This window comes from Colletotrichum lupini, chromosome 6 (assembly GCF_023278565.1).
Source record: "Colletotrichum lupini chromosome 6, complete sequence".
In the NCBI taxonomy this organism is placed as follows: domain Eukaryota; kingdom Fungi; phylum Ascomycota; class Sordariomycetes; order Glomerellales; family Glomerellaceae; genus Colletotrichum; species Colletotrichum lupini.
In genome coordinates, this window is record NC_064679.1 from 1,719,543 (window position 1) to 1,732,897 (window position 13,355).

At 50.9% G+C, this 13,355-nt stretch overlaps 4 protein-coding genes across 4 annotated transcripts; 2 read left to right on the top strand and 2 right to left on the bottom strand.

Moving 5' to 3' along the window:
- Positions 1 to 2,595: 2,595 nt before the first annotated feature.
- CLUP02_12002 (CFEM domain-containing protein) lies at positions 2,596 to 4,223 on the top strand (the record flags this gene model as incomplete). Its single annotated transcript, XM_049290967.1, has 4 exons — positions 2,596 to 2,706; positions 2,809 to 2,944; positions 3,012 to 3,687; positions 3,788 to 4,223. 4 exons carry the CDS (start codon positions 2,596 to 2,598, stop codon positions 4,221 to 4,223), a joined length of 1,359 nt encoding a protein of 452 aa, XP_049148112.1.
- A 418-nt stretch (positions 4,224 to 4,641) lies between these two features.
- On the bottom strand, positions 4,642 to 7,433 carry CLUP02_12003 (B-cell lymphoma 3-encoded protein; the record flags this gene model as incomplete). The annotated part of the gene is made up of 6 exons (XM_049290968.1): positions 4,642 to 5,121; positions 5,245 to 6,009; positions 6,094 to 6,793; positions 6,860 to 7,024; positions 7,091 to 7,223; positions 7,286 to 7,433. The coding sequence occupies 6 exons, from the start codon at positions 7,431 to 7,433 to the stop codon at positions 4,642 to 4,644; spliced, it is 2,391 nt and encodes a 796-aa protein (XP_049148113.1).
- A 1,239-nt stretch (positions 7,434 to 8,672) lies between these two features.
- On the top strand, positions 8,673 to 10,319 carry CLUP02_12004 (phosphatase DCR2; the record flags this gene model as incomplete). Its single annotated transcript, XM_049290969.1, has 2 exons — positions 8,673 to 9,489; positions 9,592 to 10,319. 2 exons carry the CDS (start codon positions 8,673 to 8,675, stop codon positions 10,317 to 10,319), a joined length of 1,545 nt encoding a protein of 514 aa, XP_049148114.1.
- A 455-nt stretch (positions 10,320 to 10,774) lies between these two features.
- CLUP02_12005 (ATP synthase F1) lies at positions 10,775 to 13,355 on the bottom strand (the record flags this gene model as incomplete). The annotated part of the gene is made up of 3 exons (XM_049290970.1): positions 10,775 to 12,326; positions 12,629 to 13,067; positions 13,145 to 13,355. 3 exons carry the CDS (start codon positions 13,353 to 13,355, stop codon positions 10,775 to 10,777), a joined length of 2,202 nt encoding a protein of 733 aa, XP_049148115.1.

Genomic DNA, 13,355 nt, shown 5'->3' on the forward strand with positions numbered 1-13,355 from the left:
ATAATATCTTTAATAAGTCTCTCTACCTCGATACTTATAATCTTATCCCAGAGCTAGGTACCTAGGGACTCTATAGGGTCTAACCTAAGGGCAGGGCTTAGGGGGAGGTCGAGCTTCGTAACCTACGTATAGAGTTTTCTACCTACCTTATATAGGAGTTTCTTTTATTAAAAAGTCTAGTAAATAATAGTACTATCTTTCTTTTAGGGGCGTATAGGGTAGCTTATATAATTACTTATATATAGCCCCTAGTAGTTTGCGTACTAAGGGACGATCGTAGTATAATTACCGTTATATCTTAGCTTTTTATAGTAATAGTAGCGTTAAGTTCTAATATAGTCCTTAGAGCTATACTAATCTAAGTAAACTTAGTACTACTTAAGAAGGGGTTAGTAAGTAAGTAGCTAGGCTATTACTAATCTAAAGATACTAAAGGGCCTTTTTGCTAGTCTTAAGAAAGATATAATATAAGTTATATAGGGGCCGTTCGTCGGGCTAGAGGTCCGGTAGTAGAGGGGGGTTATCCTTATTACTACTCTAACCTCGTCCCGGACGTACGTATTAGAGTCGAGGGGTTATTTATTAAGGCCGGGGATCCGAGTCTTAATGCCTTTAATAATATAAATAAACTAAATCTTAGATCCCTTAATAATAGTTATATTAAAAAGTTTAAGTAGCTAAGTATAGTAACTAAGTATAGCCTATTATACTCCTAAGGTCTTTAGGGTAAGTATATAACTAGTTAGAACCTTAGTTACTAGGCTAATATCTTCGCTTTTAAACGAGTAGTTTTTAATAACTTCTTTATAAATAAACCGTGCTTCTACCTAGTAATAGGGATTCTTAGGGTCGAGGTAAATAAAAATACGGGTATTAGGGGAGAGAAGTGCGTTTCTAGCTCCCTTTTATAAGTCGCTCGTTATACTTAAAGCTTGAGCTATAAGCCCCTAGGGCTAGTAATTAATAAGACGCTAAGTATAATAACTAAAGCTCTAAGAGAGTGCTCTAATAAAAGAGAGGCCTATCGTAATTCTATAGTCTAGCTTATATTAAGAAGTTTTAGCGGGTAGTAGCTAAGGTTTTTTAAAAAGAGCCTCGAGCTTAGTAATATAATAACTTATAATAATAGCGTATTTAAAGTTTTTTAATAACTAAAAGGACTCTTAAATAGCTACGAGGGTAATATCCCCTATAAAGTAGAGGCTAAATAGACGGGTCCTAATCTCGCTAATAGTTATAGTCCTATTAGAACGCACTCCGTAGTTAGGGGGGGGTTAAGTTATTATTATTAATCTAAGCTAAGTCGTAATAGTAGACGCGTCTAGCTTAGGTCTCGTAGTTAGAACTTTTATAATCTTAGGGGTTATAAGTATTACTTTAATAAAATCTAGAATGCGGCGTTTTTTAGTCGGGGACCGTAGTAGCGTAGACTAAACGATCGTAATAAAACCCGAGAGGGTACTAAAAGTATTTAAAAAGGGTAGTAACCGTAGCGGCGTATAGTAGCCGTTACCTAAGCTAGTTATAGTTAGTATAAGAGAAAAAGGGGGGGTAAAATAGGCCTTATTAAGGAGGTTAGTATAGTAGAGTGGCCCGCACTAACAGTGCGTGCCAAGAAAAGGTATATAGGAGGAAGGTGAGTCGACCGGGGTGAGGGACAGAGAACGGATGAGACACCAAGCGGCCCCGACAATGACAAGCCCAGTGTCAATCTGTTCGTGGGGGCCGACTAGTTTTTGATCTCCCCCAGCTTGGAGCCCACAGATCTAAATGAAGTCCCAATGATTAAGGTTGAATTAAACAGAGACTAAAACGACAACACGAGCTTCTCCTGCATTCTAGCTCCAAGACGGCGGCTTCAAGCGCTTCTTATCACAATTACCATAGAAGCCACCGCAAGAGGTGTGGAAGAAAAAGCCACCGCTACCAGATCTAATACTGAGTCAAAAAATGCGCCACTGAAGGAATATTCTCCAACGATTCCTTCACCCGCGATCTAGTAACGGGACTAATTTCCGAGACCCAGACGTCAGCCGCTGCTGTGCCGCCGGTGATTTCGATGCATTGCTGCACCTTTTTTTCCTGCAGGGGCTGCTTGGCCGGGGGCGCGAACGACGGGGTTGGTTCCCGTTTGGGGGAAGCCAAGAACCTACCAACCAGAAAACCGGACGGCTAGTTCGGAAAAGTTCCAGCTAAAGAGGGGGGCAGTATCAGCTTTCCCTAACGTACCCTAGTCTCGAAGGAGGACTTCGTAGACAAGAGCTCCGAAGTAGCTGCATCGGTTCGTGTCGCAGAAAGTGTTGGACCAAAGGAACAGCGTATCATCGTCCCCTCGAAGCGAAGGGAGAGTCGGGTAAAGTGGTAGACTAAGGGACTAGTGGTCAGTTATGGCGCGCCCTTGGGAATTCCTCGACAAGAGTTGGCGACTTGGCGATGAACCAAACCTGGGAGGTGGCCGGTCTGCCACATGGAGGACCAGGAATGTAATCTATGCAAGAAGCCCGTCCGATTTCATTTATGAAGAGAAGATCTTCCGGATCTCTGGGAATCCTCCAAGACGGAACCGCTGCTGCCCTTGCCCGCCCGTGAACAACAATGGCATCCTTCTTCCGCCTCGTGTTGGCGTTGCTCCTTGGCATCCTCGTCGCCGTACGGGCGCAGGAAACGACGATTTCTGCCACCAAACTCACTTATCCGGCATGCGCTGTGAGTTTATTCCTCTCTCCCTTGGAACATTTTGACATTTCGGGGCGCCGTTGGGAAAACCGTTGGAGAAAAGTGGCTAACCGGCTGGGCATTTTCCCACAGACAAAATGCATAGCTAGCGCTTTTGGTGGCGGCTACTGTGCTCCCACAAACCAGACTTGTATTTGCACGAACCAGCAATTCCAACTAAACGTCACGCTGTGTGTCTCGGCAAGTTGCACGATACCAGAAGCACTCGGTAAGTCCCTGATTGTCCCTTTCTTCCGTTGATGAATGTCATGAAGACTTACTCGAATTCACTACAGCCACGAAGAATGCGAGCTTGACAAACTGCGGCGCTCCCGTGCGCAATCGATCCGGCGAATATGTCGTACTCTCCAACGTCATGGCCATCCTGGCAGCGGTCTGCGTTCTTAGCCGGTTCGGATACAAGATCTTTCTCGCGGGACTCGACGTCGGCTGGGATGATTGGTTCGTCATGGCGACGTTGATCGCAGCCATGCCGAGCGCCGTCATCACTGTTCATGGAACCACTGCGAACGGTCTGGGAAGAGACATTTGGACGCTGACGCCTGAGCAAATCACCAACGTCCTCTTTTACTTCTATATCATGGCCTGGCTGTACTTCTTGCAGGTGACGCTGGTCAAGCTCGCCATTATCTTCTTCTACATGCGCATCTTCCCCGCGCGAGAGGTCCAGCGCGTTCTCTGGGCGACGACAATCTTCATCATTGTCTGGGGGTTCGCGTTCGTCATCACTGCAGTTTTTCAGTGCAAGCCGATTCACTATTTCTGGGTCAAGTGGGATCGCATGCACGAGGGCAGTTGCGCAAACGCAAACGCCATCAGTTGGTCCAACGCCGCCATCAGCATCGCGCTGGATCTATGGATGCTCGCAATCCCCCTCTGGCAGTTGCGAGCTTTGCGACTGCACTGGAAGAAGAAGGTCGGAGTCGCGTTAATGTTCATCGTGGGCACATTGTAAGTTTCTTGACTCGCGCACACTACCAAGACCTGGGGTTACTGAGTCTTGAACTGTTTCTTCCGTGCGGGAAAAAAACAAAAACTAACGTCGCATCAGTGTCACCGTCGTGAGCATCATCCGATTGCAGTCCCTGGTCGACTTTGCAAAGGGATCCAACGCTACCATGGACTTTATCGACGTTAGCGTGTGGAGCACGATTGAGATCTGCGTAGGCATCATGTGTGCGTGCTTGCCGTCCATCCGCATGATCTTGGTCAAGATCTTCCCGGCCATGTCCGGCTCGACACTTCGTAGCAAGGGACGTCAATATTATCAGCAGTACGGGAGCGACGTCAGGTCCAAGAATGCCGCTCAGCGCAGCCAGGCTCGGACTGTTGGTGTAGTCACCGTTGACCGGTCCAACTCCGTTCACGATGCGCATGATCGGCAGATCAAGTTCCAGAAGACGTTTACGGTATCCTATAGTGATAGCGACGAGGCGGATCTTGTGCCGATGAATAATCTCCAGAAGCCGGGAAGAGTTCATCGCTAGTGGATTCCAGAATCTGCTATTTGAGCGGGTGTTCGCGAGAGAGAATCTATAGAAACTTTGAAAATCCGTGTTCTAAAAATCATACTACGATCAATGCGATCGAGCTGCAGTGCCGATCGCGATTTTGGAGAGTGCTAATGACTCGACAATGAACGAGGCCAGGGTCACTGGCAGGGCTGCAAGGGACTCATGAGACTCCGAGCGTACTGGTGGGTATTGCTGATCCCAGCTACTCACTGCCGAGATGACCGAAAGAGACCTCTATCGAATTGATAGAGCATTTCCCTTGATTCCACATCTCCGATTTCCTGGTAATCTGGTTTCCAGTTGTTATCCGAGCCTAGGTATCGTCCCGAAGATCGACATTCTAAACGCAACTCCTCGGCTCCGAGTGACAAGTCTCATCTTAGCCTTCTGCTTACTCCCGGACCTCGTCCTCCGCATCTACGAACTCATCGTCAGATGATACCTCACCGCCACTCGGATCAATAAACACATAGCTGGCCGTAGATATTTTCCTATGGCCCCACTCATCTTCAGATGCAACTATCGTCGATTCATCGTCGGCGTCTTGTCCCGTCAGACCCTGAAACGGCAACTCCTGCCCTCGTGCAGAGTTCATCAATGAGACCCATGCAAGCTTCTCTGATTCGAATGGCTTACGGGTAACGGCGCAGTGGTTGTCGCGGCATCTGACGAAACACTCGTTGGGAGTGTGCCCATCTTTGTCTCTGATCGTCGTATCCACGCCACAGAGATTGGCGGATGCTAGGATGTCCATCGCCTCCGTGCTCCCATGTAAAGCTGTCAGGTGGAGCAAGCTCCTCTTATTGTTGTTCAAGAGGCTCAGTCTTTCGGGCTGCATCAAACTTTCATTAGGCACCGGAGACTGCAATTCCTGACAAAGAGATAATTTGATAGAATCGCGGTTATCACCGGGTTCCCACGAAATGACTCGAGTTACCCCTGATAGAACCGCATACGGACTACCTTATCTCAAATAGTAAAGCGGAAGACTCACCGGGAAGCCCTGAAGGTAAGGAGCCATCACCTTCAATACTGCAAGGCTGTTGTTTGCGATGGCTTGCCCGAGCGGCGTGTCGCCTGTATGATTCCTGGTAAGTAAGAAGTGGCTGTATTCTCTCAGTAGAATCTCGACGAGGTCTTCCTGATCGGACACACAAGCATGATGCATGATATTCGCCGCTTCATCATCGCTGATGTGCACATCAGCCCCCTTGCGCAACAAGTACTTCAGTATCTCCGGACTACTCATGTGCATCATGGGTGTTCGCATGTGCTTATCAAGGGCGTTGACGTCTATCCCTACGTCGAGCAGTGCAACGATGCTATCAAAATCGTCCGCCCAGCATGCACAGTGCAGCGCCGTGAACCCACAAAGGTCTCTGGCTTGGACAGCGGCGCTCCATGGGTCCTGAGTAATGAGCCGGATAGCGTCCGATTTGCCGTTCTCAGCTAGCCAGTGGAGCGGAGTCCGGCCGAGGATGTCCTTCGTGTTGATATCTGAGTACTCGGATTCTCGTAGAAGGGCTTCCGTTATTTCTTGACCATGTCGCGCTCCCAAAGCGGCGACTTTGTGAAGATTGGTCCAGCCTAGCCTATCGGCAAGATCCTCTGTATCAACTGGGAGGTTGTATTCTTGGCTTCCTCTGCGAGTAAGGACAGTGATGGCTGCGGACTTTTGGTTTTCATCTGCGAGATTCTCATCCATGCCTTCATTCTTGAGGAAGTTGAAGACGGCTGGCTGATGAATCTTAGCAGCGACCTGGCATTCGAGATAGTAAATCAGCACGATTCCGCACTAAGGTATTCCACAAGGTACGTCGGAATGCAGTTTGAGTAGTCTTACGTGCATAATGGATTGGCCCCATTGATTCCTGACATACATCAGATTCCGGTCTTTCGATAGTAACTCCCGCAACTGCCCGAGATTTCCGGCCATCACGAGCGGCCAGACAATATGGTCCTTTTCCGGGACGATCAGCGGCACGTTGACTGAAACCTTCGCCCCAGCATCGAAGACGTTCTCCAGGTTAACGGAAGCCATTATCGCTCTCGAAACCAGCCAGGGTGGGAAGTAGCAGGTGATGTTGTGTTTACTCAGGCTCTTCCTACATGGTGCATAGTTGCAAGGTCGCATTGATATTGACGAGTCGAAACTCCAGTGGAGCTGGCCGACGACGTTTCTCAGCCACGGGGGTGTACGGACCGCTGCCCGGGTGTGACATCGGCATCGGCACCCTCGCGGACATCGATGCGAGTTTACACTCGCAGAGATGAGAACAGCTGGACTGTTGGCTGATACCCCGCTGTTGGCCACTTGTAAATCGGGCTCGCTCGTCGATATTTGTCCTGGACTCAGGCTCTGGGCCTGCTCAATCAGGGGCTGCATGGAACGAAGAAGGTTATGTTGCATAGCGTTCAAACTCTGAAAGCCGATCTGCATGTCTTTTTGGGTTTTATGATGTTGCTCTTGTAGGGCACAAATGGCATTATGGCTTGCGACTGTTACACTCTGGACTTGAAGGACTGTTGTTGTGAGGAGCTCTCTGTTGCGGGGTAGGTAAGCATGCCAGCTTGGCTTTCGAAAATCGTTGGATCAATGGCTCACTTACTTGTCGTCTAGTTGAAGTAAATCGAGTTGAGTCCGTAAAATATCGCATGAATCTCGAATGTTCATCTTGATGCGTTGGATATCGGCTTCCAATTGCAGCATCCTTGCTCGCTTGACTTTGGTAACAACATTTCCATCCTTGGTTTGCCGACACGAAAGTCGGGTGCTGATGCATTCAAAAAGACCATTAGTTCTGGCTGAGATAGCGACGCGATTACTTGTGACCACCCACTGAACTAGCAATTCAAACTCTGTCACGCGCTCTTTGATGGCTTTGAGGACATGAACAATGGATGGTGGTATTGGATCTTCATGACTATCTCTGTGCCGGCTACGGAGACAGGCCTCTGTATCCAGAAGTAAACCTATGGCTAGATCAGCGCCTCTGAACTGTTACGTACCAAGCTGCAGGGTAAGCTCAACTCACCTCGTAATATCTCGGCATCGGTAATGAGCTGCTTGAATATTTCTGGTGCTTCCCATAATGACTTGAGCGCGCCTAAAGCTAGCCCTGAGCCTTTGCCAGTCAGTTGAAGTATCGTGAGAATGCTGGTTGTGATCGACAAGGGATCCATTTTGGCGCGATGTTGTCCGCATCGTTCTGTTGAAGATTACGAGGAGAATCCTTTTACACACCTGAAGTGGAAAAGTTCTGCACTTCTATGAAAAACATACCGCCAGGACAACAATCGGGCCTTGGAACCACTTCAGGCTTCTCTAAGAGATCGAAAATTTACAGCCCTCTTTACTTGTATTACACCAGAGGCAGGCTATGGTGTGGAGGGTGGTCAGCCCATTTCATGTGGCAGCGTCGGCAGTCGTTATCAACGCTGGAGCCGGAGCAGCGGGCCAAACACAATGGCCGTTACAGAACGTGGTACAGGTCGTTCCGTGCTGTTCAGCTACACAGAGTAATTACCAACAGAGCGACCGGGAGTGGGATCCTTCGACTTGACCTCTCCAGTGTGGTTGGTAGTTGAGCAAGGTCCCTACCAAGAACAGTGTGATCAAGACGTGTTATCCTGCGCGAGTGATATGCCAGAAGACCCTCGGAGTGGCTGGTTCAAGTCAGGGCGGAAAGTCGTTGGCGACAATTTCTTCGCACTATGACCCGCTCCAAGTGATCATCCGTCGACCTTCAGGGTGTCGGATTTGCGAATATGGTTGGCATCACGCCTCAGGACTTGATGTTACGAAAAAGGATACATTGTGGACTGGTGACTGGCTCATGAGGCCGTTTTCTCAATGCCATGTTCACTGCGAACATTTCAAGTTCTTAGAAGCGGATTTAACAAAAGAACAAAGAGCCCTAGCATGATCGCCTTGCTTCGCGACTCTTGCGACTATGGACAGCACCACGAGAGGTGTATTGTCACTCACGATTGATCATTGGAGCATATGAATATTTCCACTTCCAGCCTCTGAAGATGTTGCTTGGCAATACGTCCCCCTGGCGCCGCCCATCAGATTTTGATCCGCCTCCGGTCGAAACCAGACTGAGCGAGCTGGTGGAGTCCTAACACATCGCCCGGAGCTTTTGGTCAGATTGGTTGTAGTTACACAATGGTCGTCTAGGTCTCATTGGTTGGTGTTCCGTGAGAGATGGGATACCGGTAGCCGCCAGCCTCCAGAAATTCACCAATTCGAGGGCGGGAAGTTGCGCATGTTGGGTCACATGATACTAGAATCAGGCAACCACCTCACTATGATGACACTCGCTTGCCCCGCATTCTTTTTGTTCCTTTTGCACGTTTATCCTGAGCTCAACGGCGAGGCGTTCGGTCGAAGCTTGACGTCATCCAACCAATTCAGAAATGAAGCAATTTAACACCGTGATAACAGATTTAACCGTCACATCCTGTGCCTCACCTGGCGTCCCAGTCGCCTGCCCTCTGGAAAAGAGGACATGGAATCGACTCGAGAAAGATCTCTACCTTCACGCAGGCGAGCAGACAGCATGGATATACCTTGAAGAAAGGGATAAGGCCGATGTTGCCAATGGCAATCGCGTCATCACGGATATCTGGGTTGGCGCCACGAAGCCCCCCGGTGATAGCGAGGACGGCTGGGAGCAACGATCCTGCGGCATTTGGATCCTGAGAAGTCACTACACTGACCACTATTTGAGATTATTGACAGGTATTGACGTTCTCTTCGGAACGGATGCTGTCGACCCACGACCAGGCTGGACACTATTACCCGCACCCCTCCAACTTGAGGATCAACCGGACGTGCCCGCACCGAGGCTTTCAGCGCGATTTGGTCCACCAATACCCAGACCAGACGACCCGAATGCCCCTTTACGTGTCAACAAAGACGGAAAATTCAAGATCGTCCAGATTTCCGACACGCACATGGTCACGGGTGCTGGAGTTTGCAACGATGCCATCGACGCAAATGGTCAACCTTTACCTAGTATTGAAGCTGATCCGAACACGATTAAGTTCATTGGGGAAATTTTGGACGTCGAGAAACCCGACTTGGTGATTCTCAGCGGGGACCAAGTACATCATGATATACCAGACACACAATCCCCTTTGTTCAAGGTTGTGTCACCTTTGATCAGTCGATCGATTCCTTTCGCGGTGGTTTTTGGAAATCATGACGATGAGGGCACCTACGCGCTGTCGCGTATGTCTCGAAGCACTTTTTCTGTTCAATGTTCTGTGCTGACACTTGTTGACGTAGGCGGAAAGCAAATGGCAATACTGCAAGATCTCCCATTTTGTCTAGCACAGGCTGGGCCCGAGTCAGTAGATGGTGTGGGCAACTACTATCTCCAACTCTTTTCCAGCGACGAAAAGCAGGCCCCATTAGCAACAATCTTCTTTTTCGACTCTCATGGGCAAATCACGAGTGATGACAAGAATCCCGACTACGAACCAATCCAGCAGAGTCAAATCGACTGGTTCACCTCCACTTCACGGCATCTAAGAAAGACCCGCATTGCAAAGAGAGACGCTAGCTCTCCCTTTCTTTCTTTGGCTTTCATGCACATACCCTTCCCCGAATACGCAGGAGACGATTTGTCGATAAGCGGTGGCAGGCGGAGAGAACCAACCGAAGGCCCCAGCATCAACACGCATCTTTACGATGCTCTAGTGCAAGAAGAGGTGTCTGCGGTGGGCTGTGGGCACGATCATGTCAACGACTTCTGCGCTTTATTGCCGAAGTTGCAGCGAGGTCATTTGGTAGAACGTGACGATCAATCGGTCAAGCATGGCCCGTGGCTCTGTTACAATGGAGGTAGCGGGTTCGGGGGTTACTGTTCCTATGATGAAAATCGTTACTACAGAAGGACACGAGTCTGGGAGATCGACGCGAACAAGGGCGATTTGAAGACATGGAAGCGCATCGAGTACTCCGGTAACCGATTCGAGGAAGTAATACTTGTAGAAGGTGGCCGAATCACAGCTCCCTCAAAAATGTTAGAAACCGAGAAGACATGCAGAATCCTGTAGAGAACGAGATCCCATGCTCCGCAGAAACGTCTTAGGAGAAATAATACACAATACGGTGTTGGTCATGTGATTTTAGAAGGGCAGTGATTTTATTGGATTGAGAGATGGAAAAACCACAGGCTCTGAGTACGATATGCGTAGCCAAAGTCCGAGGCCAAACACCACACAATCCTGCAAACGATAGTAGACCAGATACAAGTACAAGCACAAAATTGTCCAAGCCAATCAAGCTTAGTGGAACAATACAGCCTCGTGTGACTGTGGATGTTCCAAACTCGCGAAGTCGAATCGAAAAGCCATCGATGGCAAGAATCCCACGCTCCTCCGCCATTGGCATCATCAACCGGAACCTCTGCCACAGTCGGTGAAGGGTGACCAACTCATCCATCATCAGTACGTGGGAATGACCTGTCGTTAGTCGTAGCGAATTAGCACATTGTTATCCACGCATCAAATCAAAGATCCTCGTCGTCCATCATGCAGAGGCCGTCGTCGTTCGAGTCCCAGGACTTGCGCTTGTGGAGCGAAGGCACCCATGTACTCTCACGGGACTTGAGGAGCTCCTCGAGGGTGGCGTTCATATGGTCGGAATCATCGGGGCTGTTGCTCACCTTCGCTCCCTTGTAGGACTGATCCGACGCGGTAAGCAAGTCTAGGACGGACCTCTTGGTCCGAATGACACTGGTAGTGCTGGTGACATTGTTACGGGGAGCCGAGTTGGCGCTCTCCTGTCCGACGGCGCTCTTGATCTTCTGGGAGGCAGCGTCGACGATGACGGGGACGACCTTGCGCATGGCAGTCTTGGCGATGTCCAACACGGAGGGGGCTATCTTCTGGACGCCGGCCTTGATAACGTCGAAGAAGCCCTCCTCGCCGTTCTGGGGCTCGCTGACGCGAAGGCGGTCGAGCTTCTCCTTGGGCAGAGCCATGAGGGTCTGCAGAGCGGCTTCTGCCGCAGCAGCACGCTTGAACGCGAGGAGTGTGGCATACTCGTGAGAGCCGACGGCGGGGGTGTCGAAGGAGGACTCTGCGCCACCACCGAGACGGCCGATGACGCCGGAGAGTGCTCCCTGCGCGGCACTCGCAATGAAGGGCTTGGCGAAGCTGATGCCCTTGCTCAAGACGGAGCCGAGGGAGTCAAAGAAACCCTCTTCGCCCGAGACCGGACGAGTGGGTGCCAGAAGGCCCTGAACAAAGGCTCCTTGCGAACCCTGCTGGTTGTACTGGAGCCCCCTGAGCTGCTCGCGAGGAAGCTCGATATCAGATTCCTGGAATCCAGAGGCTCCTCGTTCCTGGATCTTGGCCATCTGGCGATGAGCCAGGTGAAGCCCGGCCTCAGTGAGCTGGGGCTGAGCAACCTTGGCGATGGCATCCAACTTGGGTCTGAAGGCGTTGTACTTCGAGTTGATGGTGTGGAGAATCTCAGCGGTCTCGGGGGTATCCTCGAGCTTCAGTAGGGCCTGAAGCGACGCCTCGGCGAGCACCGCGCGCTCAGTGGCGCCCGAGTTGATCGCGGTCTCGACCGCGGCAGTCGCGTTGCCGTCCTCGAGAGCGCTTTCGGCACCTCCGACAGTCGAAAGGATGCCGCCAGCGATGGCACCGATGGGCCCACCAATGGGGCCAAGGAAAGGAGTGACAGTCGAGACGACAGGTCCGGCGACCTTGGCGATCGACCTGATGATATCGAGAAAGCCCTCCTCATCCGAGCTCTCCTGAAGACCCGTGCCCGAGTTGTAGTGGGTCGGCTGCGGGGGAGAAGACACGTTCTCCTGGCGAAAGCCGTTGTAGCCGTTGCTGTGTCCGTTGGAGGCACCATTGGAATATCCGTTGCCGTTACCGTTGTACGTGTTGCCGTTGCCGTAACCGTTGGAATAGGGGGCGCTGCCGTTCTTGACCTGCCCGTTGCTGGGCGCGCCGTTGGAGGCGCTGATGTTGCTGCTGGGACGAGCATTGCCGTTGGCAGTGAGAACCTTGATACCCTGGCGCTGTGCTTGTGGGAACTGGGGGCTGTTGAAGAGATCGAGGAAAGCATGGTAGTTGTTACCATAGAGGCCGCCGATGGAGTTGCCAGAGTTGCTCTCGTCGCCACCACCACCGTAGCAGTGAGTGCCAATGGACACCAGCGCGTTGTTCTCAACCTGGAAGATTGGGGCACCAGACTGGCCTGTTCCAATGTATCTGTCAGCATGTTACCATAGGAGCAGAAGAGACACTTTGTCAACTTACCGGCGAAAGTCGAGACCTGGTACTCAATCATGTGGCGCTCGCTCTTCTTGAGGTCATACTCGGTAGGCGCGAACTCCTCGTACATCTGGGCACCCTTCTCTCCGCTCTGTCCGTTCTGGCCCTCGAGGTATTTGTCACCAGGGTATCCAACAACACCAATGTTGGCGTTCTTGGCGAACAAAGGAGTCTCCTTGAACGGGATGTTTCGGAGGTTTCCGGTGAAGGGACGGTTGACCTTGATGAAGGCAACATCGTGTCTGCGGTTGCCGGCAGCCTCGATCCACTCAGCGGTGGTGATGATACGCTCGCCAAAACGGGCTTGGACATTGGGGGTGCCAATGGACGCGCGGCCAGAGTATCCAATGTAGCACTTGATTTCCGTAGCGCTCTGGAGGCGGTGACCCCAGTCGTAGACGACATGACCGGCGGTGACGACGGTGTCCGGGCTGATGAGCCAGCCGGAGCCCATCATCCAGACGCTGCCGTTGCCCTTGTTGAAGCAAGCCTGGATCTTAACGACAGCTGGAGTTCCTTGTGTCAGCTTTGCCTGATTCCAGGGGATTACAGATGGGGGTTTTGTAGGATATTGAAGGGCTTACATCGGAACTTGCCACCATCAGCAAAGCTCTGAGGCTCGACGCGACGACGCTTGTCATCGTCGAAGACGGACTCAGTGCCGTTGCTGCCATCATCGGGCAAGATGGCAGACTCGGCAGGGAGATCAGGGTTGGAGGACTTCAAGCTCCAGACCGCAGCGCGAGGAGCGCCGCTGGTGGCGATGGAAGTGTTGGAAGGGGCGTTGTAAGACAT